The following is a 27,882-nucleotide window of genomic DNA, read 5'->3' on the forward strand; positions in this document are numbered from 1 at the left end:
CTCCAAGGGATTTTATACATTTGAAATGTTTATTGTGGAGACTTCTTTAAACAACCAGAAAAAAGTTTTTTTTTTTTTTTTTTTTTTCTTGAAACAGACGCTCACTCTGTCGCCCAGCTGGAGTGTGGTGACACAATCACACCTCACTGCAGCCTCAACCTCCCAGGCTCAAGTAGTCCTCCCACCTCAGCCTCGCGGGTAGTTCACCACCATGCCCAGCTAATTTTTGTTTTTATTTTTTTGTTGAACCAGGGTCTCACTATGTTGCCCAGGCTGATCTCAAATGCCTAGGTTCAAGCAATCCTCCCACCTTGGCCTCCCAAAGTGCTGGGAGTACAAGCGTGAGCCACCTTGCCTGGCCTCAAAAGTTTCTTAATTGCTTTTACAATAGAAAGGTTATTGAAATCCAAACAAGTATAGGAGGATGCACAGTTTTATTGGTGAGGCTTGGTGTCTCCAGGGTTAGTTATCATGTTTTTAGTGGCATCCTCAGTCTGGAAGCAGCTGTGGGGGACAATCCCCTGTTTACAGGCTTCACTTCTCCTGGGGCTGAGGCCCAGGTCAGATCTCTGCTTCAGCCTTTTCTTTCTTTCTTTTCTGTCCATAAACCCAGCTCGTGCATAAGAACTTGGGGTCTGGAATGGGACTGCCCCAGGCTGAAACCTGGGCTCTGGGACTTGATTCCAATGTCTATGCTTTGCCTGGCGTCTCCCTTATGGGCATTAGGGAGACAGTTAATGCCCTGCTTTTGGGCTGTGCCCAGCAGAACAAGCACTCACTAAACTTGGCAGATGCTGCCACAACTGTCTCGGTGATAAATTTGACATTCACACCCCAGAAAGTGCGGGATGGAAGACAGAACACAGGCCTCGGGGTCCTTTGACCGAGGTGGGAGCGCTGGTTCTCAAAGTCACTGGCAGTAGGACTCTGGGTCTCCTGTGAAGAAGGAGCTGCAGGATTACTGTAAGGACCCAATGAGGTGATCCATAGGAAAAATCTTTAAACTTGTAAAACACTTCACAAGTGTCTGTGTCACGGCTGTCACTAATAACACCGCCCGCAGCTCACCAAGGCCCCCCTCCCACCCTCCAGATCTGCCCCCAGGAGATGTGGATTGGCTGAGGGTGGACCAAGGACTCCAGGCTTCAGATGTGGAAACTGAGGCTCAGCAGGGACCCTCGGGTCCTCAGCCTTCACGCTCCTGGACCTGCCCAGGCCCCGGCAGAGAGATCCCTGCTGTGTCCGCTGCAGGGCCACTGCCCGCGAGTGACCCCTCTCTCCTTTCTGTCGCAGGGCACAGCGTGGATCCTGGCCTGGCCGGCCTGCTGGGTCAACGGGCCCCGCGCTCCCGACAGCCTTTCGTGGTTACTTTCTTCAGGGCCAGTCCGAGTCCCATCCGCACCCCTCGGGCAGTGAGGCCACTGAGAAGGAGGCAGCCGAAGAAAACTAACGAGCTGCCGCAGGCCAACCGACTCCCAGGGATCTTTGGTGAGGGCTGGGCGGGGTGGGGCCGAGGCCCTGCGGGCTTCCAGTTGAGAGAGGCAGGGTGAGAACCAAGTGGTGGCCCAGAGCCCTCAGGCTCAGGTCGGTTCAAGCTGACGGCCACTCTCCAGCCACCTTTCCTGACCCCATCTTTTGCCCTGATGCACCCTGGCGACCGGCACTCCAGAGGCCTGTCCTGGCTGTCCCTGCCACCCAGAAGGCCCCTCTCTCCCCCTGGCTCCTCCAGGTCTTTCCCAGGAGCCTCCATCAGAATGAGCTGCCCCTTCCCTGGGAGCCGCAGCCCCTCGTGACCCGCGGTTGTGCCTGGGCACCCCGCAGTATCCTCGGCTGCTTATGTGAAGTTTTCTCCCCAACTGGGCCAAGCCCTTCAGGATCGGGGACAGGCCTGACCCGACCCTGTGCCCTCCTTCCCAGGGAGTCGGCCCTTGACTGGCCTGGTCATGAGCCACTTGAACCTGAGGAATGGGTGTGGCAGCAGAGGATGGGCTGGAGTCACAGGGGTCTCTAGAGAGGAGGCGGCACAGGATGGCCGAGGGTCCTGCTGGGCTGTTTCCTGGCGCGTCCAGACGCTCACAGGCTGAAGGACAGGGGAGTGCTGAGCAGTGTCACTCTAGCCGTCGGGAGCCATGGCAGGCTCTTCAGCTGGGTCACGGTACAAGCAGAGTTCCAGGGATGGGCTTTATGAGACCAAATGGTTTCCTGTCATTCGTTTATTTGACAAATGACAAATCAGGGCATCCCCCGACCCTGGTACCCCATAGTAGCTGCACAGAGCAGGAACCCCAGAAAAGACCTTGCCCTTCTGTCCCTGCAGATGACGTCCACGGCTCCCACGGGCGGCAGGTCTGCCGTCGGCACGAGCTCTACGTCAGCTTCCAGGACCTTGGCTGGCTGGTAATTGCTGACTCTCCTTGTTTCTGAAATGACAATCACCACCTGTAGATCAGAAGTGAATCTGCAGGGAGGACATAGAATCATGAGTGACTTCAGTTTTTCTTATTTTTTTTTTCTGTTTTCCAAGTTTTCTAAAGAGGGAATATGGTGAGAAAGGGCATTTTATTTTTTAACCATGAAAACGAAGACTGCAACTAAGCTGTCAGCTTTGCAGCAGGGAAACTGAGGCCAGGCTGGCAGTGCCTCCCTGCATCGGCTGCAACTGCGGCTCTGGGAGGTGCGGGCAGGAGAGGGCTGGCTGGGAAGGGGGACGAAGAGCGAGGATGGGGGATGTCGGGCCTGAGCTCCCACCCAGCCCTGTCTGCTGGGGTTCCTAGGTGGATTCAGACCTCCTAGGGGAGACTGCCTTGCAGGGACCGAGGGTGGGTTTGGGCCCTGAGGCTCAGGGAGGTTCAGGGGCACCCCTGGGCTGTCCTGTGACAAGTCCAATGACAGGATGGGGGCTCAGGAGGGGCACATGGATGGGACTCACCTTCTCCCATGTCCTCTAGGACTGGGTCATCGCCCCCCAAGGCTACTCGGCCTATTACTGTGAGGGGGAGTGCTCCTTCCCACTGGGCTCCTGCATGAACGCCACCAACCACGCCATCCTGCAGTCCCTGGTCAGTACCATGTCCATCCTGCCCAGCCCCCTGGGGTGAGGGTCTCTGTGGAGAGGGGTCTGGTCCAGCCGGCTGGGCGGGCAGTGAGGCCACCTGCTCCACATCTCAAGGGGCTTTCTCTGCACGGAGTCAGTAACATGGGTAAATTCCCACAGCTCTGCTGGAACTTGTCGTCACGCAGCCACACTAATACATGTAGACTCACACCTGAACACAGAAACACCCCACACTGACACTGAACAGTTGTGTACACGTGCTTGTTCTATGCACTGCACATGCTCCTGTGGGACACTTATGCACCTGCATGTGGTGCCCAGACTGACGGAGGCACAGCTCCTTATGGTCAGAGGCACAGCACATGAAATGGACATGCATGCCCGTGTGGGGACTGTGTGATCTTCACACACACGGGCCCCTGAGTACGCTGGGAAGTCTGGCCGCCCACGATATATGCACACGGTGTGTGGGACGTGTGTGTGCTATCACCCACCTGTGCCACACCGCAGGCACGGAGCATCTGGACGGTTTGGCTCTCAACCTTTGGCTTTTCCCCCAGTTTTGCTCTTGGCCATTTGTTTTTCTCTGTATCCCCTGGCTTTTGATGCTTCGGTGTCTGGGGCAACCTTCAATAATGAAAGCAGGCTTCTGATGGGATCACTGGTGCTGCTCACCGCGGAGTGCTCTGTGTGTTTGTGGATTCTGGCACCGAGGCTTCCTTCTATAACTTTTTACCTAGAATCCCAGTTCCTGGTATTCCACAGCCTTACGTTTTTCTCGCAGGAGGTTGTTCAAAGGCGATGCCTTGATGTGAGAGAAAAGGAATTACCTAAAGCAGCTCTAAGGCTATGATAATGATTCCTTTCTGGGTGGTCAAATGGCATTTGCTGGACACCTGGAACTGCCTCCTTGGAAAGGCTCAGGGGTGATGAGGACGCGTGGGGCAGCCCAGCCTAGCCACCCTCTATGCATGTGTGGGAGCTGCACGGGAAGGTGACTGCACCTGCAGCTCCCGGACTCCATCCTCTCTGCCCTTGCCCCTGCCCCTCAGGGGCTCAACTAAAGTGAGTGCCCACAACCTGCTGGGCAGCAAACAGGTGCTGCACTCTAGGGGAGGCTGTCAGTTTGTCGGTTTGTCCAAACCAAACCAACCGTGGAGCTGACACCTCCTGTGAGAAAGAGCAGAGCGGCTGCCTCATCAGTGGAGAGAGACTGGGCCTGGCCTCTCCACAGAAGGAGGGGACCAGTTAGCAGCTGGAGGAGGAATGTTCCAGCAGAAGGAGCAATTCCAAGGCCCTAAGACAGGAGTGAGCGTGGCAGGTTCAGGGTCAGCAGGGAGGAGGGGCTGCGTGCAGTGAGTAGGAGGAGGGCAGAGGGAGGTGACACCAGGGTGGGCAGGGCCGGCTCCCCCAGGGCCTGGGGGTCCGAATGAAGGTGGATTTTATTTCCAGTAACCCAATAGGCTGTCGGAGCTCTTTAGCAAAGCAGTGTTCTGGTCCACGTCACCCTTCAGAAGGACCTCTCTCTGGCTGCTAGGGGAGACTGGGAGGGGGGATGGGGGCGGCAGTGGAAGGTGGAGCAGTTGGGGATGAGTGAAGGCTGCTGTGGTCACCTGGCAGGTGATGGCAGCTGGACGGGGCAGGTGGTCCGAGGCAGCATGGAGGTGGAGGTTGAGCCAGGGGCTGCTCCCAGGGAAGGGAGAAGGCGAGAGGAGTCATCCAGGAGGCCTCCCAGGTGGGGACTATGATGTCAGGGCAGGAGGAATTCTGTGTTCTGCTGAGGCCCCGTTAGACCCCAAGTGCAGAAGTGGGGAGGGGAGCAGGATCCGCAAGTCTGGAGTTCAGAAGAGAGGTCCAAGCTGAGCCCGGGGAGTGGAGAGGTGCAGGCACGTGCAGGGCCTTGAAGTGCTGAGGGCAGATGCAGTCCTCTGGGAGAAGGAGCAGCACAGGAGAGGGGCCGAAGCCTCGCCTCCCAGAGCCTGGGAAGGGAGGCCAGGATGTGGGAGGCAGAGCCGCTGGGTGTCTTAAGGACAAAAAGAAGAAAGTGGTCCTTCCAGGCTCCCCCTCTGGGACCTCACTAAGGCACAAACCTGGCCATGCGGTCTCCTTCCCATTATCCCCAGGAGGAAGTCTGAGCCCTTGGCCTGGGACTTGAGGCCCCTCATTAGTGCCCTGCCCACCTGCCCCACACCCCCTGCCATGTGTCCCTCCCTGGGCACTGCAGGTCACCATGGCTCCCACTCCTGGAGCCCTCAGGGATGCTCTTATTCCTGTTAATAGTTATTATTATTGTGCTGCTCCCATGTGGCCTGGAGATGGCCAAGGCAGGGCGCAGGTGGAGCTGGGGCAGGGATGGGTGGGTCCTTGGAGGAGGTCATTGGGCTCATGTCCCTGCCTGTGCCCCCTTCCTGGCCAGGTGCACCTGATGACACCAGATGCAGTCCCCAAGGCGTGCTGCGCGCCCACCAAGCTAAGCGCCACCTCTGTGCTCTACTATGACAGCAGCAACAACGTCATCCTGCGCAAGCACCGCAACATGGTGGTCAAGGCCTGCGGCTGCCACTGAGTCCACCCACCCGCCTGGCCCTGCTGCAGCCGCCCTTCTCATCCGGATTGGGCCCCTCAGAAGCAGGAAACCCTCAAACCCAGTCAGACCCCAGGCCGGGGCATTGCCAGGGAGGACCCTCACAATCATGTCCATGACCCTTTCTCCTTCATGCCAGGCTCCTATGCTCCCCTTGCCCTGCCAGGCGTTTGTGTGACTGTCCTGTCTCCAGCGCAGGTGGTCTCAATCATCAGGCAGTGTTCTACCCAAACCCCTCCCCCGAAGGCATGTCCTGGCCGGTTCTTCAGGGTTGGCACAGAAGTCCTGTCTGAGGTCCTATCCATGCCCCTTACTGGCCCAGGTCGTGAGATAGATGTGGAATGACCTGAGAGGCACTTGGAGCCCACTGTTGGCCACCTCAAGCTCTTCACCATCCATCACAGGGTGTGGTATGTGTAGTCAGGGTCTGATTGGCTCCCCATTGCCTGCCCCTCCGAGGTGCAAGGCTGGGTTTAAAACTGGACGTCCCCTAAAGTATTGTATATTCATAGATCTGAAGCACTGATCCACTGGCCACAGGTAGGCATGTGGAGTCAACTCAAGAAAAAGCTGAGTGAACAGCATTATTTAGGGCTAAAGCCAATGGCATTTATCTTCCCTTGTCTTCCTGCTTTGCATCTGCCTCTGCCATCTACGAAAGCCATATAAGTGCATGGACATTTTGTTTCAGAGAAACAGAAAAATCTTGGGGCTTCCAATTGACCCATCTATCTGCCACCATGTTGCCCCATCAGGAGCTCAGTTCTGTGGAGTTTTCCCTTTGCTGAGCAAGCATGAGGTTGCATTGGGTGGCCCAGGATGACAATGCACAGCACAGATGCCATCATCTCCCTTTCCCCTCTGCATGGCAGACATCAATAATCAATCTGGAATGTTTTTCTTCCAAATCTGAATGGAATTTTCAAATGGTCAGCACAGCCACTGCCAACAGATATGATGTAAAGTGAAACCTGGTTGCCATCTTCTGCCATGCTGAGGAGCAGTCCATCCCCGCCCGAGCATGTATCGGCAACATGGGCAGCCTGTGGTCAGGTCTGGGGCAAGGCCAGGGGCCATCAAAAACAGGCTGGTTACCAAAGTCAGTGTCACCCTGGGTACCCACCAGCGCTGTCCTGTGTCAAAGAAAAGGTCCCTGTCCCAGGGAGTGACAGGCAGTAATTAGGCTGAGTTGGGTGGGGAGGTTTGTCTCAGCCTCTGTTGTTCCTGGAAACCGCTGTTCTCCTTGGAGCAGCCACTGGGAGTTGGAGTGTTTATTTGATTTCTGACTTGCTAAGCCTGTAATTTACCTGCTGGAATAGACAGAGTCCAGCTGCCCAAACCGTGTCATTAAAAGCAGATCCTGGGTCCGCCCCATCCACAGGCACAGCCCGGCGGGGTGGCTCCACCTCCCCATGTGCCCAAGGATGCGCCTCTCTGGAGTTCACATGCTGCACCCCCAGGGAGGGGCCTGGGGAGAGCTGGTCTGGCAGCAGGGGTGGAGGCTGGCGCCATGCTGCAGGACAGCAGCCCCTCCACCTGGACCAGGGAGGGCCTCCGTGTGCAAGCGCAGAGGAAGAGGCCTTCCCATGTATGCAAAGGGCGGCCCCAGGCTGTCTGGAAGTTGGTGAGTTCCCTATCAGCACAGGGATCTCAGCTCTGGCCTGGATGTGAGGAGACCTGCCTTGTAGGTGGCTTCCTTATCTGGGCCTCCATTTTCTATCTGCACTTTTTGATTTCCAAACAACCTTCAGCCAAAGAATCTGTCTACCAACTCCTCACAGTGAGCCAGAAGCAGCCTCATAACCCTGAATGTGGGGCACCAGTGGCTGTCACGAAGCAGAGTTGGCACATAACATGGAACCTGGCCAGGCACGGTGGCTCACGCCTGTAATCTCAGCACTTTGGGAGGCCAAGGTGGGCAGATCACCTGAAGTCAGGAGTTCAAGACCATCCTGGCCAACACGGTGAAACCCCATCTGTACTAAAAATACCAGATTACCTGAGCATGGTGGTGCATGCCTGTAATCCCAGCTACTCAGGAGGCTGAGGCAGAATTGCTTGAACCTGGGAGGTGGAGGTTGCAGTGAGCGGAGATCACACCATTGCATTTCAGCCTGGGTGACAAGAGCAGAACTGTTGTCTCAACAAAACGAAATTATGAAACCTGTTTGCTATCCTAGTATTTACTTAACAGTTCCTTCTTAACATCAAAGATGGTCTTCTAGGCAATTGTAAATTTTAAATTAGCCAGTTATTTTGACAAGTAATTTTTTACTCCACCTATATCTTTAGTGCCCAGCCAATGATCTGGCATAGTTAGGTATGCACCAAGAATGTCTGTAAACTACCTGAAGGTTTGTAGATACGGAATACACCTTACCCATTAATCAAGCTGTGCACAGCAGGAACCAACAGGAGCTGTGATCCGCCTGGTTCATACAGAACAATGGAAAAATATAAGGCTTTGTCTACCTAGTTGGCCAGCAGACTTTCAGCAACTTTTGTCATCCAGATGGTCACCAAATGAAATAAAATAGAAAAATCCCTTGAGCAATGAAACGATTGTAAATGAACACAAAGCCCATGAGTTTAATCCTTGAGTTATCTGTTTGCTGAGCCAAGCATGTGCATTTGCAGCGGGTGGCCCAGGTCGGCAGCACAGATACTGCCATTTCCCTTTTCTTTGCTTAGGGCATGGCCTGTTGCACCAGATGAGGGTTGGAAGGATGACGGTGGTGGTCATTTCAGATCTACTGACAGCAATGAGAAATCAATGACAGTTGACAGGAAGAGAGGACACACACAACAGGCGAAGGAGGAACGCCCAGCAGTCTTGGTCCTTGCAGTGCAATACTGGCCTTGAGGCCAAGTCAGCAGGGGATTCGTAGTCACTAACTTCTAACTGAGACAGGGAAGTAACATGTTCTGGAAAAGGTCCAAAGAAACAGGAATAGAGGCAGTGTAGCAAGAGGCAGATTTTTGGTGCCAAATAGATTTGAATCCTGGTTCTGCTTTCTCCTTTGTAGAGTATGATATTGGTTCTTTCCTCCCAAAGTTATTATAAAGATTAAATATGTACATAAATCTTGAGGATGTCTGACCTAAAAATGCTTAACAACAGGTACCTGCTGGTATTATTACAAATGAATTTGCTTATTTTTGAGCCACTTCTATGTCGTCCATTAAACCAAAATGTGTTCTGCAGGGGATGAATTTATTTCAGAGCTGTGCTTTTTCCTAAACAATCTACACATGGCATCCCTCAGAGGGCAGGACTTGTATTCTTATAGCCTTTAAAGGCCTAGCAAGTGTCACTTGTGGCAGTAGATGTGAAACTTTGCTTGTGTTCCCAGACACTGGGATCCCATGTCCTGCTGAGAGAGGTCTGTACCCAGCAGGTGTCTTGGGTGGCAATTTGCATGGGGGAACTCCCCATCCAGGTCAAGTGCTTGACCCCCTTTTTGAAAGGAACCCTAGATGGGCACTTGACCCCCTTTTTCAAAAATGTCTTTCACTTCTCAAAAAAAATAATGCAGTTTTGGAGGAAAGTGGGATATATAAAAAATAAAATACAATTCAAATTACCGTAGTCCCACAAGTCAGATAAATACACTATTAATATTTTGGTGACTTTATTTCTAGGCTTTTTTTCTTAAGATATACAAATACCTATGCTTACATATAACAGATATTTTTACAAAATTGTACTATATATGTTTCTTTGTGATGTGCTTTTTCCACTTTAGTTTCCCATCACTGAACTCTACAAGACTCCATTTTCAACAATAAAAAGTTGGTTCCATAATTCCTTCTTCAGAGGTTGCTGTGAGGCTGCCATGACTGCAACAGATGCTGGGAGCACCTGGAGGTGGCTGTCACGCTGTAAGAGAGGAAACTCCAACAGCCACAGCACTCATCCTGGGCCTGCCATCCCTGGTTTCGGCTTTTGCAACTGTTTCAGGGCCAGCATGTGGGGACTCAGATGGGGCTCAACTCTGAATGAGTTAGTGGGTAAATGAATCAGCAAAAGGAAGCCCTGTGCCCAGTCCTGGTGCTGGTCCAGCAAAGGGAACGTGGATTGGAAGGCCAGTTGGGACAGGAGCCACATAGTGCCAGGGAAAGCCGCTTTGCTCTCCAGGCTACAGGAAAGGGCACCCACAGAGCCACTGGGTCCACTTCCCAGAGAGGTCAGTTTTCTCAAGGCAGCCAGGGGCAGCTGCTGCATGGTGCGTATCCGAAGCAGGTGGCCAGGCTGTGGGGCATTCCGCTGCCCAGCTCTGGGGCTCCCCTCCCGGCCTGGAAGAACAGGGTCTTGTCTCCTGTGTCTCTCCACAAAGGTCCTGGCCAATCATGGGAACCTTGACGGTGTCACTCCCCAGGGCTGTGGACTCTGCCTGCCACAGATTGAGGCTAAAGCCTAGTAAGCCACCCAGGACTCCGTTACTACTGAAGAGAGACAGGCTGGGCTTCTAATCCCAGCTCTGCCAAACCATCCTGTGTGACCTTTGGCAGTCATACCACTAAAGCCTCAGTTTACCTGTGCAGGGTTCCAGTGTGCATTGAATAACATCTGTGGACACCCAGGTGGAGCACTGAGAGAGAAGTCCACACCCAGTGGCTCCAAACCTGCTGAGCTTTCAGAACTGCCCACTGGCCTCCACCTCCCCAGAATATCAGGGAGGAACAGAGTGACAAAATTGTCACAGGAGTCTGTCCTTTTATGGGAGGCTGGCTGTGCTTTTTCTACACACTCTCTCTTGGTTCTCATCCAAGCACTGAAGTCAGTGCTATCATCCCCAGCTTCATAGATGCCTGCCTAACACCTGTGACTGACCTCTGATGGCCATAATTTGCACTGAGAAGGAGCTGTGCTTTGAGGGACAGTCTCTTTTGGAAGCTCCACAGGGGTGAGGGGTAACCACGTGGTACATCCCAGCTACCTGGAGCCCGAAACTCAGCCAACTGTAGCAGTTGGAGCTCAGAAAGTCCAGTCGGCACATGGGAGCCACAGGCAGGGCCAGAATGCCAACATCCCTCAGCAGGAGCTATCCTAGGCTCATGAGGACCAGGGGGCCTCTCCTGCCTCGCGGCTCATTCAGATCTCAATCCAAGATGCAAAAGCTCAGCTCAGTGGATTCTGAATGGTCTGAGCGACCCAACCCACAGGAGGTGTCCAGCAGCTACAGGGCTCAGTCCCTGCTAAGAGCCTTCAGCAGATGAGATTCTTTACAAGCGCCTGGCTGACCAGCACCTGGAGGGGAATGGAGAGAAGCCAGCTCCAAGAAGTGGCTGCACACAGGAGAGCCAGACTGTGAGCCCAGCCGGGGGTGGGACCATTTGTTCTCTTCAGTGGCCAGCAATCCTGTTTTGTAAAGGCTCAGATAGTATTTTAGGCCTTGGGACTGTGATGGTCTATTTTGTGTGTCAATTTGACTAGGCCATGGTATCCAGTTTTTAGTCAAACACTAGTCTAGATGTTGCTGTGATGATGGTTTCTTTTTTTCGAGACAGGGTCTCACTCTGTCACCCAGGCTGGAGTACAGTGGCATGACCGTGGCTCAACCTCCCAGGTTCAAGTGATCCTCTCACCTCAGCCTTCTGAGTAGCTGGGACTACAGGCGTACACCACCATACCTGGCTTTTTTTTTTCCCCCCCTAGAGATGGGGGTCTCACTACATTGCCCAGGCTGGTCTTGAATTCCTGGGCTCAAGTGATCCTCCTGCCTCAGCCTCCCAATAGTTGCCTGGCCTATTTTTTAGATGGATTCATATTTAAGTCAGTAGAAAGTAAAGCAGATTACCCTCCATAATGTGAGTAGGCTTCATCCAATCAGTTGAAATTCTTAAGAGAAAAAAGACTGAGATCACTAGAGGAAGAATTCTGCTTCCAAAGTGCCTCAGACTTGCACTGCAACATCAGTTTTTTTCCTGAGTCTCCAGCCTGCTGGCCTGTTGTGCAGATTCCAGATCTGCCAGCTCCCACAACTGCCTGAGCCAGTTCCTTAAAATAAATCTCTCTCTCTACATATATACACATCCTATTGGTTCTGCTTCTCTAGAAAACCCTAATACAGGGACCATAGCCTGCATTGTGTCTACTACTCAATTTTGACACTGCAGTGAGAAACCACCATGGACAATATGTAAACAAATGGATGTGGCTGTGTTCCAATAAAACCTGATTCATAAAAACAGGCAGTGGGCTGGATTAGGCACATGTAGTTTGTTGGCCTTATGTTTCCTGACAAACAGGCATAGTACTTGGCACAGAGAAGGCACTCTGAGTTATAAAAATTTCATTTTTTAAAATCTGTAGGGCGAAAGTGAACAAACAAACGAACCACTGAGAGTATACTTGCTGGCTGTAAGACTGGCACCTGGGTTTGGGAGCAGAGGTAGCAGAAGACCAAACCTTCCATAGTCTTTAATTTCCGTTGCCCTGACACGGATGCCTGGTGTGAAGATACATCACCTGACATCTAAGGGGATCAGCCCAAGGGAGGAAATGAAAGCTGTGGAAAGATACTCTGCTCTCCCCACTCACCAGCCTGCCTCAGAGGTCCAGCTTAGCCACAGACACTATCTCTGGCAACTCCCAAGAACTAGCAGGAGGCAGCAGCATAAGAACAAGGGTTTATTTTAGCAAAGAAAACACCTAAGAGCCACACTGGTAGTCCCAGGACAGGCCCAGCAGCAAATGCTGAGAAAAGCCAGTGGCTTTTTACACAGCCTGCCCATGGTGGAGGGGAGCACCTGCGCTGGCTCCTGGGCCCACAGCCGCGCTTGGGAATAGTCCAGGCTGTGCCTGCAGAGGAGCTACTCCAAGCGGACCCTGAGGAAGGGCTCATACACCAAATGCTGCTTGCTTCAAACAGGCACCCTCGGTGCTGCCTCCTCTGAGGCTGGCAGCTCCTTCCTGGATGTGCAGGGGCAAGAGCGGAGGGGGAAGCAGAGAGTGCCGCCTCACACGTACTCCCCACAGTCGGCGATGATCACCTTCTGCTTTGGCTTCCCGTCCTTGCTGCCCTGGGCCTTTGTGGGCAGAACAGAAGTGAGGGAGTAAGGCGGGAAACTAACAGTAGTTTCGGGATGCCAACCCCTGCCTGCCCATATGCCCACTTCCACCCCAGAACCTGGGCAGCAGCAGCCCCTCCCGCTGGACACAGCCCCTGGCCATCTCTCTGAGGCCACAGAGCCTTTCCAGCCCTCCCACAGGGCTGTGCTCCAAGGGCCTGGGTGAGGAGGAGGCCCATTCCTGGCCACATACCTCAATTTGCTGCAAGACATCTAGGCCTTCGGTGACCTCTCCAAACACCACGTGCTTGCCATCCAGCCAGTCTGTTTTGTCACATGTCAGGAAGAACTGGGAGCCATTGGTGTTTGGGCCAGAGTTGGCCATGGAGAGTAGACCTGGGGGACAGAACAACCATCAGCTCCCCCAACCCTGGCTACCAGCCCTTAATGGACGTCTGTGCAGGCTGTCGACAGCCCTTCAGTCAGGCAGGCTCAGACTCCGGGATGCATAGACAACATGCAAATGTGGCCACCTTGTCTTTGATTCAGTTAATAGTCAGTGAAATGGTGAATGAGGTGTTTCAATCACTTTACACTGGTCTGTTCGTTCAGTAATTCATTTATTTAACAATTAAGTGTCTACTTGGCAACCAGGTCCCTGTTAAGCCCTGGGAACACTGATGAGCTGAACATAGTCCAAGCTCTGGTGGAGCTCACAGTCAGTGGAAAAGAGCCATTCAAAATGACAGCTATGACACAGTGAGGCCTGGTAACATGGACATTTGTCACATAAGAGAATGTACATATATATGTGTGTGTCTGTGTACATGTATGTATGTGTGTGTGTATGTGTCCACAATGACTCCTAAGTTTCTGATCAAGCGGTGGAGTCATTTATTGAAACAGAGAAGAGGGGGAAGAGGAAGAGTTTCGGGGAGAAGGCCAAGAGCTGTTTTAGACGTGTGAAGTGTGAGATGCTCCCAGGATATCCAGTAAAGACAGCTGGACAGGAGTCTGGAGCTCAGGGAGCCATCAGCATGCAGACGCCAATGTGCACAAGCTTAACTCAGAGATACTGCTGAAAGCTCTGGGACCGGGTGTGACTGCCTAGGGCACTGCTTCTCAGTGGGGTTGGTGTCCTGTCCCTAGGAAACCTTTGGAAATCTGAATTTATTTTTTTTGAGATGGGGATCACTCTGTCACCCAGGCTGGAGTGCAGTGGTATGATCGCAGCTCACTGCATCCTCAATCTCTGGGGCGCAAGCAATCCTCTCACCTCAGCTCCCAAGCAGCTGAGACTACAGGCATGTACCACCACACCTGGATAATTTTTTAATTCTTTTTTTGGTAGAGACAGGGGTCTCACTATGTTGCCCAGGCTGGTCTCAAACTCCTGAACTCACGTGATCGTCTGGCTTTGGGCTGCCACTTCAGACTCCCAAAGTGTTGGGATTACAGACATGAGCCACCATGCCTGGCTTGAAAGTGTTTTTGACTGTGTGAAACACTGTGCGGGGGGCTACTGCCATTTAGCAGGTGGGGGCCTGGAATGCTAGATGTTCTGCAATGTCTGGCACAATGAATTGTCTCATATCCTCTTGGTCTTTCAAACATCCTGCTAGAGATTGGGTGCAGTGGCTAATGCCTGTAATCCCAGCACTTTGGGAGGCTGAAGTGGGAGGATCACTTGAAGCTAAGAGTTCCAGACTAGCCTGAGCAATACAATGAAACCTCATCTCTACAAAAAAACTTAAAAATTAGCCGGGCATTATGGATGGCGTGCACCTGTAATCCCAGCTGTTTGGGAGGCTTAGGCAGGAGGACTGCTTTAGCTGGAGAGGTTGAGGCTACAGTGAGCTGTCTTGCACCACTGCACTCCAGCCTGAGCAACAGAGACCCTATCTCAAAAAAACAAAAACCAAACAACAACAAAACAACGAATAGCCCATTAGATATCGGTATAGGGAAAAAATGTGTTTACAGTTATCTGCACCTAAAACATAATTGCATTATACATATAAGCCCAAAGTTTTGGAGTTCTTTTGGTTTTGCATGGAATCTTCTAGGAATGTAACTACTATGTAAATAAACAGATTATTCTTTACTTTGGAATCTAATCAACTTTATTTACCATTTCACAAAGTCGTATCACCAATAGCATCATTGCTAGTGGTATCCAAGTTATCAGTTGACACTCCCGTCTACACTTCTAACTCTGCATTTGAGTACAGGTGCAGACGCCTGAATAATTCACTTTGTGTTCTGACACAGCTGTGCTTAAGCATGTACATCTGGAAACACATTCGATTACTATGCAAATTCATTTATTTCCTCTGATGTTCTTCCCTACTATAGTTACAGATATATTGAGTTTTAAAATAATGGTGTGGGTCAGTGGGCTATATCACCTACACATATCGGTTCAGTATAGTAAAGAGGGGCTCTACAAACCACCAGTTAGAAAAACGGAGCACAGGGTAACAGGCTTCTGGAGAACAAAAGAATGGGCTCTGAGCCACTTCAGTGTTTAAGGGTCAGGAAAAGAAGGAGACAGCAAAGACAGACAAAGCAGCCATCTAGGTAAAAGGAGACAAGAAGAGGCAGGAGTCCTGCCAGCCAAGTGAAGGAATCAAGGAGCACAGAGTTAGTATAGGCTGAGCATCCCAAATGTGAAAATCCAAAATGCTCCAAAATCTGAAACTTCGTGAGCACCGACATGATGCTCAAAGGGAAATGCTCACTGGAGCATTTCAGATTTGAGATATTCCAATTTGGGATGCTCAACTGGTAAATATAATGCAAATATTTCAAAATACAAAATACTTCTGGTCCCAAGCATTTCAAGAAAGGGACATTCAACCTGTAGTATGAAATGCTCCTGGGAGATGGGATAACATCTGGGAGGTGGGATAAGATAATCGCCAAGAACTGGCTACTGGTATCTTTGAAGAGTGGTTTCAATGGCGAGATGGGACTAGAAGTCTGGCTAAAAGGGATTAGAGAAAACGCGAAGGCAGCAAGTCTGTACCATGCTTTCAAGAAGTTATGCTTTTACTTCTTGAAAAAAGATGGGGGACCAGAGGCATGGGTGATAGCTGGAGAGGGAACAAGAGTACTAAGATGAAGATTTTTTTCTTCTTTTTTTTGAGATGGAGTTTCACTCTTGTTGCCTAGGCTGGAGTGCAATGGCGCCATCTTGGCTCATCGCAACCTTCGCCTCCCGGGTTCAAGTGATTCTCCTGCCTCAGCCTTCCAAGTAGCTGGGATTACAGGCACGCGCCACCATGCCCAGCTAATTTTGTATTTTTAGTAGAGACGGGGTTTCTCCACGTCAGTCAGGCTCGTCTCCAACTCCTGACCTCAGGTGATCTGCCTGCCTCTGCCTCCCAAAATGCTGGGATCACAGGCATGAGCCACTGCACCCGGCAACCGGATGCAGATTTTTTTAAAGGTTGATAACTGCATGCTTTCTTGCTAATGGACTGAAGGGGACAACTTTAGAAGCCATGTTCCTAACTAGAGGAGAGGGATGGGATCCAGTCCACAGGTGGAGGGGCTGGCCTACGAGAGATAGCTCATCCCCTGTAATTGGAAGAAAGAGCATGCACGAGTGGAGAGATGCAGGAGGCGAAGCACTAGATGAGGTGGGAAGGTGATGATATAAGGCTTCAGAAGTGAAGACAGGCATGGACACATCATCTCTGGCTGGGACTGAGCATCAAGTAGGGAAATCTGGTCAGGTTGGCAAGGGCCCCCTTAAGAACTATAGTTATAAATTTCAAGTGGGATCGTTCAGTACAATTCTGTGTTTTTTCTCTAGTTGCTGGGGGACTAACCACCGAGCTTTTACTAAGTAAATCTGATGGCAGGGGCAGGGAGAGCAGTGGGGTTGAGGGCATACGCGCTTGCAACGGCAGACCACAGAATCCAAGCTGGGATAATGGGAAGTGTGGACACAGTTGGGGGATGGATAATACCTGAATATAAGCAAGCCAACTCCACCCTAGCAAGGCTGCATGGTTCTCCTGCGTCTGGTGGCTGGGTCTCCTCCAGACTCTTAGTCCCGTCAGCCAGAACCACAACCTGTCCTTTCATCCTGCGTGGCCATCCCACCCTTGCTAAGCCTCCCTCATCACATGCCAGCTGGCTCCCACCTGGTCCCGTGTGCTTGAGGATAAAGTTTTCATCATCGAACTTCTTCCCATAGATGGACTTGCCCCCAGTACCGTTGTGGTTTGTGAAATCACCGCCCTGGCACATGAACTGGGGGATGATGCGGTGGAAGCTGCTTCCTTTAAAGCCAAAGCCCTTTTCATGGGTGCACAGGCAGCGGAAATTCTCTAGAATTGAGAAAGGAAAAAGCGCTGGGGTTAAAAAACAGAACAAAATAAAACAAACAAAACCTCAAAAAAACTTGTTTAATGTTCATATTTTTGTTTTAAAATAAGGGATACTCATTATAAACCTTTGTGATAGTAACCTTGTAAGGACTAAGGGATTCTTTTTCTTTGAGATGGAGTTTCATTCTTGTCGCCCAGGATGGAGTGCAATGGCACAATCTCAGTTCACTGCAACCTCCACCTCCTGGGTTCAAGTCATTCCCCTGCCTCAGCCTCTCGAGTAGCTGGCACTACAGGCATGCGCCATACACCTGGCTAACGTTGTATTTTTAGTAGAGATGGGGTTTCACTATGTTGGCCAAGCTGGTCTAGAACTCCTAACTCAGATGATCCGCCTGCCTTGGCCTCCCAACGTGCTGGGATTACAGGTGTGAGCTACCACACCTGGCCAGGACTCTAAGAGATTATGATGAAAGGGGATTGAATATACATGTTCTAGCTCTTTTCTCTTCCAAAACCACACTAAATTGGTAGGAAACTGATTTTTTAAAAGAAAAACCAAAGGATCTTAGAAGAAAACATAGGGGCAAATCTTCATGACTCTGGATTTGGCAATGGTTTCTTAAATGTCACACCAAAAGCACAGGTAAAAGAAAAAATAATTAGATGTGAATTAAAATTTAAGATGTGCATCAAAAAACTGTACCAACAGAGGGCAAAGCAACCTACAGAACAGGAGAATGCTGATTTGCAAATCATATTTAATATGGGTTTAATATCCAGAATATATAATGAACTCCTGTAATTCAACAACAAAATGGCCAGGCAAGGTGTAATCCCAGTGCTTTGGGAGGTCAAGGTAGGAGGATCACTGGAGGTCAACAGTTCAAAGCTACAGTAAGCCATGATCTCACCACTGCACTCCAGCCTGGGAGACAGAGCAAGATCCTGTCTCTTAAAAAAACAAAACAAACAATCCAGTTAATATATAAGCCAAAGATTTGAAGAGATAGTTCTCCAAAGAACATATATAAATGGCCAACAAGCACATGAAAAGATGTTCAACATCATTAGTCAGTAGGGAATAAAAATAAAAACCACAATGAGATACCATTTCACACCTGTGGAGATGTGTGCCAGGCGCGGTGGCTCACGCCTGTAATCCCAACACTATGGGAGGCCAAGGCAGGCAAATCACGAGGTCAGAAGTTTGAGACCAGCCTGGCCAACATGGTGAAACCTTGTCTCTACTAAAAATACAAAAAATTGGCTGGGTGTGGTGGCAGACGCCTGTAATTCCAGCTACACGGGAGGCTAAGGCACGAGAATCCCTTGAACCCGGGAGGCAGAGGTTGCAGTGAGCCAATATCGCACCACCATACTCCAGCCCAGGCAACAGTGCGAGACTGTCTCAAAAAAAAAAAAAAGAGAAGATGTGGAAAAACTGAAGCACTCATACATTGCTGGTAGAAATGTAAAATGGTCCAGCCACTATGGAAAATAGTTTGGCATTTCCTCAAAAAGTTAAATATAGAGTTACCATATGACTAAGCATTTCCACTCCTAGGCATATATATCCAAAAGAATTGAAAACAGGGATTTAAACATATACTTATATGTGGATATTCACACAGGCATTATTTACAATAGTCAAAAGATGAAAACAATGTGCAAGTGCCCATCAACAAATGAATAAACAAGATATTTATCCAAATATGATGGAATATTATTCAGCCACAAAAAGGAATGAGGCACTGACATATGGTACAAGGATGAACCTTGAAACCATTATGCTATGCAAAATAAGCAAGATGCGAAAAAGGACAGCTATTGTTATGATTCCACTTACATGGAAAATCTAGAATAGGTCAATTCATAGACAAAGATTAGCGGTTATCAGAAGGTAAGGGGGGGAGAAAATGGGGAGTTATTATTTAATAGGTATCTTTCATAAGTGGTTTTGTTTAGGGTGATTCAAAAATTTCAAACAGAGGAATTACCGCTAACAAACGGTACACTTTAAAATGGCTAAAACAGCCAAAAATAAACTTATAAAGCGGGGAGGAAGAGACAACAGCAACAAAATTTCTGAAGGTAGAAAACAAATGAATCCCAAATGATATAGCAGACCCAAGAAAGCTGAATCTTAAGCTGGTAAAAGCCAAGAAGCAACTCAATTTGCACTCCAAAAGCTCAGAGGAAAGAGTGCAGGTAATCCTGGAGACAGGAAGTTTGGCTGAAAGCCCGTTTAAGAAAGTGGTTAATCTTTGGGATCCTCTCCCTGACTCTGAAGCTGGGGGCTACCCCTTCCCCACCTGGTAGCCAACTGGGGGTCTAGTCTTTGGTAGGTTAAAGCAGGGGGTCTCTGGACTAGGACATCCTACACATAGTGAAGGCTGAGGTGACATAATGACAAACGGAGACTATGTGAAAGTTTATATACTGAACGTTGATGCATTCAGCCTCACCCTCATCTCCCCTTAACAAGATGCAGACACCTGGATGCAAAGCCCCCAGCAGGAGAATCTGGGAGAAAATCAGGAACGATTACATAGAAAACTATGCAAAAACAAGGCAACTATCAATTCCAGGCAAAGCAAAATGCTGTGCATGATAGTTATCACATGATGCTTACATTGTTAAAATAACTTAGGACCTAACCAAAACTACGGTACCTATACAGGGAAGATGAGGGGGCAGGGGATTTTAAAAAACTAATTATTTGTCCTCTGAAGTAGAAAATCAGAAGATAATGTTTAAAATGGAAAACAGGAAGTAGAAATATAAACCTGTTATCTATCAACATGGAAATAAAAATCAAGACCTAAGAGTTGAAATCGGCTCCGAGCAGCAGCAAATGGTGTCGGCAGCAGGGCATAGGGACAGCACTGGGGGACGACTGTTCTTTCAAAACAAGCTTTGTGAAACTGAATTGACTGTTTCTATGTCTAGACAATAAAATTTAGATTAAAAAGAGAATAAACAGAAGTCAATATTTAATAAGTTACAAAGAATACTCAATAAAAGCACTAGTTACTTCTAGAATTCAGGATGATGTAGAGAGGGGAAAACGAATTTTCAATTTATTGTCTTAAATATTATTGGAATATATGTGTATGGTATTCTTTAAAAAAAAAGAATACATTATTTACTTGTATTTTTAAGAAAAGATTATTAAAAAGTAGTAAGCCAGCACTTACAAAGCTTCAAAAACACCTGCTCTGACCCATCTGTTACTAGATCCCAGGATCTGAGATGCCTCAAATCAACTTAAGTCAGAAGCAATATCAAGGACACAAGAAGTGAAGCGGCAAGAACCTGGGAAAGGCTCACTGCTCAGCCACCAGCGTCCCGCGGTTCTGACCACAGCATCCCGCTCACCTGCTGTCATGGGCACGACGTCGGAACGCAGGAGCATCTGGATGCGGCCGGCCGGCTTGTTTCCAATCTTGATGTCCATGTACACCTGAGGATTTGACCGAGCCTTTTTAGCAGCGGGCTCTCCCTAGATGCAGAAGAAATTGCTAGTTAGAGAGCTCCTTCACCCCCTAAGTAGGAGTGCGGGTATTCTACACACCCACCCGGAACACAATTCCAGTGAGTAGGCTGGAGCAAGTGCTGACGGGGAAGGCCTTGGTCCCTGACAGGGCTGCAGGAGGCAGGAGCCATGGTCGTAGCACCCAGCTGGATGCCCAGGGACAGGAGGTCTCAGCACTGCCTGAGGCCCATACATGGGTGTGTTATCTCATCATGCTCGCCCTCAGATGCATCTGCTTCCTCCTCTTGCTTCAGTCACAGAACAGCACTTTTCTGGTCCATGATCCACAACTCTCAATATCTTCAAATGCCAGTTCCAGCCCACCCACTGTCCTCTAGTTAGGCAGATCCATCCAAGTACCACCACCTCCTCCCTCTATGCTTGGCCCTGCACATACGCTGGCTGGCTACATGGAAGCAAGGGGGCAGCCCTCTTGCTCAGGCCTAAGTGCTCAGAAGACAGTGGAGAATGTTGGGCCTTGCTTTGTGCTCCAAGTAGATAAGACTAAGCAGAGGATACAGGATGATCCAGGGGGACTCCACTGACTGTGATGGCCACTTTATGAGTTCTGCTTTGCATCAAAATTTCTGGTGTGGGTCAATGTGTGGATGAATGGTGGCAAATTAGCCAAGATTGAGAATACAGGAAGACAGGATTAGAGAAGCGGGGGAATCCATTTTAGGCAAACTTAAGCTGCCTGAGACTTACAGGCAGAAATATCTGAAGCTCAGGACTAGAAAGAGACCATGAAGTTCAACAGCATAAGAGAGACTGCATAAAATTAGAGACTGACTGCTACTGTTTCAGCTGAGAGAAAAGAGAGAAACCATGAGCCAAGAAAGAAATACAGAAGAATGACAACATTCACAACGTATCCAGAGGAGGGGAAGCCCAGAAAGCAACTGTCAGAGACCTATGGTGAGAATCAGGAGGAAGTGCCCTGGCAGGTTCTCTTAGGGCTGGAGAACTCAGAACCCATGTATAGGTTGAAGGAAGGTACCACTACCCTATCCTGTCTCCCCTCCATTAGCACAGGAATAGAAGACCATGAGCCTCGTGGCAAACTCTTCAGTGACGGAGGGGGACTCATTAGGAGGGGTGAAGAGGAGCACCTCAGCTTCCTCCCTGTCAGCTGACAATCACAAATCCATACCTGAGCAGAGCTGAGACGCTCATCACATAGAACACAACATGGACGAGATACCCAAATCTTCACCCTTGAATTCACTCAATATTGACTTAGCAAAGTACTAAGAATTCATTATTCATTCCCTCTGCTTTTATATATATATATATATATACACACACACACACACACACACATATATTCGCAAATTTCCATTAAAACTTAAAAAAATTTTAAGTTTAAGTTCCTCTGGAAGCAGGAGCCTTCATTCTCACCTCCTGGGTCTCTGCTTTGGGAGGCTCTGACCCTTCTTCCTCTTTATTCTCTTCAAGTGTCTTCCCAGAAAACTTCTTCAACCAGTCATCATCTGACCAAACTGAAAGGAAAGAATCAAACAAATGTTCATTCAAGCTATCAGCTTGAACTGAAAAGTAGCTGCTTTGCTCAGCAAAGTGGAAGATGCTACGTGGCCTCTATGCCAGACAGTTCCCCACTGAGAACTCCCAGGGGTAAGGAAAATTCCAATCCAGAATGACGGCCCTGAAGTCCAGCTCTCAGGAGGGCTAAGAAAAATAGCTATGTGGAAAGCAATGGTATAGCCTTTGCTGGTTTCAGCCCTTGATGGAGCACCCCAGAAATGGAATATCAAGAAAACTGGGAAAGATGAGCTCAAGCAGGAATTTCTCTCATAACAGAAACAATTACTCTGGCTTTGCTGAGAAGCTCAAACTCACTTTTTGTTTCTCTATAAAGGAGGTGCCTGCCCTTCCCGATGTGAACCATCTCCTATCTACCAGGAAGCAGAATTGAGCATCTACTTCCAAGTAAACAGAGACAAAAAATGCAATTAAGGCTAAACTGCAGAACATCACAGGGAATCTGGAAGTTGCTCCTACTCACCTGGCCTGGAAGAGCCTTCCTTAATTCTCATTGGTTTGGCCAAATTGACACGAATTGTACGTCCAAAAAGCTCAGATTCATTCTGAAAAGATTAAAATCCAGCTGTTTAAACTCTCTTAGATTAAAAGAGGGCCAGCCAGCTTTCCATTTACTTCTGAGACACACTCGTGATTTGTCCTCCCTTAATCCTTGGGCCCCTACGAGTAAGCTATGCACCCACCCCAAAGCCACCTGTGGGTTGCAGGGAATTCTAGAACCATCACACACACCCCTTTCTTTCATAGCAGCACGCAAAGACCTGTATTACCAAAAGTAACTCTGGGTTCAGAACACTCCAAAATTACAAGAATAAATGCAGTTTCCCAGCATCTGAGTTCACCTTCAAAAGTCAAGATAAGCTTTGAAATGAAAGAAAAATGATCTCTGACAGTTGAGGAATATGTTTGGTGAATGGATAACAGAACAAGGAATAAAAGAACATTTCATTATCCATAGATAATCAGTACCAGGAAAGTTTACTTAAGGTGAATCCACTTGAAGTGCTGATGAAGATTTCATGGTAAAAGTGAAAAATTTAAAAAGGTTTGACAGGGAAATGACTGTGATGAAACTAAAAATAATAAAAACAAGTTTCTTACAATTAATATTCAGGATTAACTCTGCACTAATCGGTAGAAAGAAATGTAACAGCCCTGTTGGCTTGAGCCTGTAATTCCAGCTACTTGGGAAGCTGAGAAGGGAGGGCTGCTAGAACTCAGGAGTTCAAGACAGACGGACGGACGGATGGACGGAGGGAAGGAAACAGACACTGAAGTATTATTTTTCCAATAAAATTCTATCAACAGTATATCTTTGCACTTCATATCAGACATGAAAACTAAAAGGACCTCAAGGAGGGCACAAATACTAAACAGCATCATCATTTTTCCCAAGGACCTTTCCAGAACATCCAAATCATTTGTATCAGTGATTTGCACCTGCCATAATTAAATCTCTCTTCTCAATTGTAAATTGGTCATGAAATCCTATTTTGCAAAATATGCAGTTAACTGTGCAATCAATTTGCACTGTGTTTTCAAATTATCTTAGACATGGGACAGCCAGTGAGAGACTGGTCAACAAGGATGATGAGGACTTACATTATTATTAAATGGGGAAGGAGTCTGAGTAAGAACTAATTTTATAAGTGATCAATTCACAGTGAATATTTTCACATGAGAATTTTTACCTCCCCATGCAACCTTGTAACTTTGGAAGTCCAGAACACTGATATATGAATAAGGACCCTCTGTACCACCAAAAAGCAACTTTGGTTAGAATGAAGATTCCCAGTCATACCATGTTGTCGATAGCTGCTGCAGCATCCTGCCAAAGAAAGACAACGGTACAAGTTTAGGCTTGCAGCCAAATGCTTATGGTGTCTAAACACATGTTCAGTAGCAAAAATCCAGAAAAATGCCGCCTCTACATTTCTTGCCTAGGTTGTGTATGTTTCTAACAAAGAGCACTTCCTGGCTGATTTTAGAGCTGGTGGTGCAACAATTTGCCATATGGTTGAAGGCACAAGAAATAATCACTACTGCCAGGCAAGAATGCTCAATGAACAGGGGTGTAGGAGCTAGCTCCTCTGCAGGGCAAGAATGGCAGGGCCTGGCAGAAGGTCTGACGTGTTATTCACAGTTCAGTATAATTATGTGAGAGAAGCTTTCCTTAGAACAGTACTTACTTCTGATCTCTCTGGCAGCATCAGCCTAAGGCCCAACAACCTAACCAAATGGTGAAAAGCTTCCTTTTTAATCTGTAACATCACAAACCAAGGACTAAACACCAGTAACACAGACTCTCACCTCTGCCAACTCAAATTCAACAAAAGCAAATCCTCGGTGCTTTTCTACAAAATGGAAAAACAAAAACAAGTAATTACTATGTGGGGCAGTGGGAGGAAACAGGATGGTCACAAAGTGAAGTCAGTCACATGCCATATCCAAACACCAGAAGTTCTATCCAATCACTATTTAGGAAGAAGGAATCTCATTCTTTGATTCTTCTTATACAATATTTTAAGCAATAATAAACTTTGTTTTTTTAATGGACATAGCTGAATAATAAACTGTATTGTTAATTAATAAGTATTCAACTAATCTACCAAAGCCAAACTTAAAACCTTAACTATTAGGCCGGGCGCGGTGGCTCAAGCCTGTAATCCCAGCACTTTGGGAGGCCGAGACGGGCGGATCATAAGGTCAGGAGATCGAGACCATCCTGGCTAATACGGTGAAACCCCGTCTCTACTAAAAAATACAAATAACTAGCCGGGCGCGGTGGCAGGCGCCTGTAGTCCCAGCTACTCGGGAGGCTGAGGCAGGAGAATGGCGTAAACCCGGGAGGCGGAGCTTGCAGTGAGCTGAGATCCGGCCACTGCACTCCAGCCTGGGTGACAGAGAGAGACTCCGTCTCAAAAAAAAAAAAAAAAAAAAAAACCTTAACTATTGCATGCAACGCAATTAGAAAACTAAGGTCATTTGACCTATCAATTACCTATCCAATATACATTTTGTGCATCAACTGTGCATAAAGCATGAATACTAAAACCTGATAAAGATGCTCAGTCTTTATCCTCAGGAAAATGCTGAAGGAACTGGAAAGACCAAGCACAATAATGTTAATCATAGAACTCAGAGACTAGAAGGGCCCTTAGAAAGCCAATAGGCCGGGCGCGGTGGCTCAAGCCTGTAATCCCAGCACTTTGGGAGGCCGAGACGGGCGGATCATGAGGTCACGAGATCGAGACCATCCTGGCTAACACGGTGAAACCCCGTCTCTACTAAAAAATACAAAAAACTAGCCGGGCGCGGTGGCGGGCGCCTGTAGTCCCAACTACTTGGGAGGCTGAGGCAGGAGAATGGCGTGAACCCGGGAGGCGGAGCTTGCAGTGAGCTGAGATCCGGCCACTGCACTCCAGCCTGGGCAGCAGAGCGAGACTCCGTCTCAAAAAAAAAAAAAAAGAAAGCCAATATAGGCCAGGCTCAGTGGCTCATGCCTGTAATCCCAGCACTTTGGGAGGCCGAGGCGGGCGGATCACAGGAGATTGAGACCATCCTGGCTAACATGGTGAAATCCCATCTCTACCAAAAAAATACAAAAAATTAGCCGGGTATGGTGGCGGGCGCCTGTAGTCCCAGCTACTAGGGAGGCTAAGGCAGGAGAATGGCGTGAACCCGGGAGGCGGAGCTTGTAGTGAGCCGAGATCACGCCACAGCATTCCGGCCTGGGTGACAGAGCGAGACTCCATCTCCAACCAAAAAAAAAAAAAAAAAAAAAAAGCCAATATAACCTTATCATTTTGCAAATAAAGATTCCCCAGGCCTTTAAACTCTCTGGAGAGTTTAAAGACCTTGCTAACAATCATATGCAAGGTTGATGATAAAACTAGACCTAAAACTATAATCTTAAAAATGACAACAAAGGTAAAACAGAAAACTGAACTGTGATTGTGATACCAGTCAAAGGGAAACCCACCCAGGTGTGTAGAGGCCAAGAATCCCCACCCCTGTCCCCCACTCCCCGCTCCAATTATGGGGTTAGGCTTTCCTGCTGCCCCATTTAACAGCACAGCTGCCAAGAAGGAGCAGGTGGGATCAGGTAGATTAAAACAACATTCAAATCTCAGTGTAGTTCAAACCTATCTCCCTACTGGTCTATTGAAAAATCTGTCTTATCTCAACCCAACAGCTGAAGACTGAAAAGTATTCAGAGTTCACAACCACATTGCCTCAGAACATTCCTTCTCCATCAAGATCACTGTCACCAGGCACCTTCATGAACTTTCCTGTAGTGTATACTAACCATATTTAGAATGCATATTTAGAATTGCGATGTGACTTTAATTTTTTAAGGTCTTTTCCTAGTAAGAGGATTCTGGATGTGAGAGACGCTAACTCACCTGTTTCATAATCCAGAGGAATCTGAATATCTGTGATGTCTCCAAAAGGAATGAACGCAGCATGAAGAACTTTGTCGTCCACCTCCTCTGCCAGTCCACCTGCAAATAAGCCAGGGGCCTTCTGAGCCACTGATCTCCATACTCTTGCAGAAGTCACTGCAGCCCAGTTAGCATGCTAGCCAGGGGACAGGATCCTTCCATTCAGTTCTTTGCGTACACAAACATCCCCCTTTCATCTCTGCCCACCCACACTTATGAAAAATATTCCTCTCTTCGCCCTTCTTTCAGATTCTCATCTAGTCCTGGGATTACTGCAATAGCTTCACAACTGACCCTGCCTCCACTCCATCAACTCCACAAAGCCAACTAGAATGATCTTAGGAAAATGCAGATTTGAACCCGTAACTTTTCTGCTTAAACTCCTTCAAAGACTTCCCACTGTCCTCAGGATAAAGTGCAAACTCCTTAGCAGTATCCACTTCTCCAGCTTTTTTGCTTTGCTTCCCAATTTCCTGGGTCTCCTGAATAATGACCCACTTGCCCCCAAGTGTCAGGCTATTTCTCACCTTTGCGACTCCCTTGCAGTGAACAGCCCTGCCTCTGCTTCGGTTAGGTAGCTAACTCCTGCTCATCAGCTCTGGCATCGCCACATCCAGAGTTTGCCCTCACTTCTCCAGATGCATGGGTCATTTGTCCCGCAGCCAGGCCCATATCATCATGGTCCATCCTCACTACAGCGCTTATCAAAAGTGTGCTACTGAGGTAATTCCACTTTTTTTCTGGCTAGTCTGGGAACTCCTTCCTTTATGGCGGGGGCTGGGGCTGGGGCTGGGGCTGAGCCGTCGCTGCACTGTTTGTAAAACAAATGAACGAGAGGATCTGGAGGACCATAATATTCCTCTACCGCTCCTCGGGGGCCGTGGAGCTCAGCGGGCTAGGAAGAAGTCAGAATAACCATGCAGTCTCGGGTTCACACACCTGAGGTGTGTGGCAAGGCTGTTCACTGAAAGAGAGTCGCAAAAGCAGAGGCCCAAGGTTGTTAAATAACCTGACCCTTGGGGGCAAGTGGGTCATTTTTCGGGAGACCCAGAGAATTGGGAAGCCAAGCAAAGAAGCTGAAGAGGTGGCTACTGCTAAGGAGTTTGCACTTTTTCCTGAGGACAGTGGGAAGCCTTTGAAGAAGTTTAAGCAGAGCCAGAGCTACCGCCAGCACTACCTCCAGAGACCCGGCCTTGACAGCTGCTCGCCGTCCTCCTGGTTCAGAGTTGCGTCCCACCCCACGCCCGACCCTCTGGGGGTCGCATTTACCCAGACTCCGCCTAGCAACCCCGCCTGCTCACCCACGTACAGGACGCGCTTGGTGGTAGCCATCTTGCTCGCGC

General features: G+C 48.8%; 2 protein-coding genes across 48 annotated transcripts in view; one reads left to right on the forward strand and one right to left on the reverse strand.

The window, feature by feature from the left end:
• BMP8B (bone morphogenetic protein 8b) overlaps positions 1-9,444 on the forward strand; it is a 32,267-nt gene extending 22,823 nt beyond the window's left edge. Inside the window, exons 4-7 of the mRNA XM_015135949.3 lie at positions 1,294-1,488; positions 2,318-2,397; positions 2,949-3,059; positions 5,472-9,444. Of these exons, the coding sequence (XP_014991435.2) occupies positions 1,294-1,488; positions 2,318-2,397; positions 2,949-3,059; positions 5,472-5,621 (536 nt within the window). The 3' untranslated portion in view covers positions 5,622-9,444. The remainder of the gene's footprint in view (positions 1-1,293; positions 1,489-2,317; positions 2,398-2,948; positions 3,060-5,471) is intronic.
• On the reverse strand, positions 11-27,882 carry PPIE (peptidylprolyl isomerase E). 47 transcript variants are annotated; one of them, XR_013403722.1, is made up of 15 exons: positions 27,849-27,882; positions 26,501-26,599; positions 24,405-24,448; positions 23,896-23,922; positions 22,558-22,639; positions 21,933-22,033; positions 20,375-20,498; positions 16,808-16,993; positions 12,907-13,049; positions 7,639-7,753; positions 4,669-5,078; positions 3,550-3,860; positions 2,930-3,178; positions 2,297-2,458; positions 11-2,180 (listed from the first exon to the last, which is right to left on the reverse strand). XR_013403722.1 is itself a non-coding variant. In XM_077962611.1 (11 exons), exons 1-11 carry the CDS (start codon positions 27,869-27,871, stop codon positions 4,897-4,899), a joined length of 1,134 nt encoding a protein of 377 aa, XP_077818737.1. In that variant the 5' UTR covers positions 27,872-27,882; the 3' UTR covers positions 4,448-4,896. The 47 variants fall into 47 exon arrangements, 4 of the variants coding, with proteins under 4 accessions (XP_077818737.1, XP_077818748.1, XP_014991461.2 ...); XR_013403646.1 differs by having other exon boundaries at positions 27,841-27,882; XR_013403641.1 differs by having other exon boundaries at positions 2,297-2,420; positions 2,930-3,266; positions 27,841-27,882.

Source organism: Macaca mulatta, chromosome 1 (assembly GCF_049350105.2).
Source record: "Macaca mulatta isolate MMU2019108-1 chromosome 1, T2T-MMU8v2.0, whole genome shotgun sequence".
Classification (NCBI taxonomy): Eukaryota; Metazoa; Chordata; class Mammalia; order Primates; family Cercopithecidae; genus Macaca; species Macaca mulatta.

Bases quoted from the DNA above. Each gene is read 5' to 3' on its own strand.
- PPIE (XM_077962611.1), bottom strand. From the start codon at position 27,871: ATGGCTACCACCAAGCGCGTCCTGTACGTGG. The intron at 23,923-24,404 runs GTGAGAGTCTGT...TTTCTTTGGCAG, and splicing joins TTGAATTTGAGTTGGCAGAG to GATGCTGCAGCAGCTATCGA. The intron at 7,754-12,906 runs GTATGTGGCCAG...CTTGTCACCCAG, and splicing joins ATGTCTTGCAGCAAATTGAG to GCTGAAATGCAATGGTGTGA.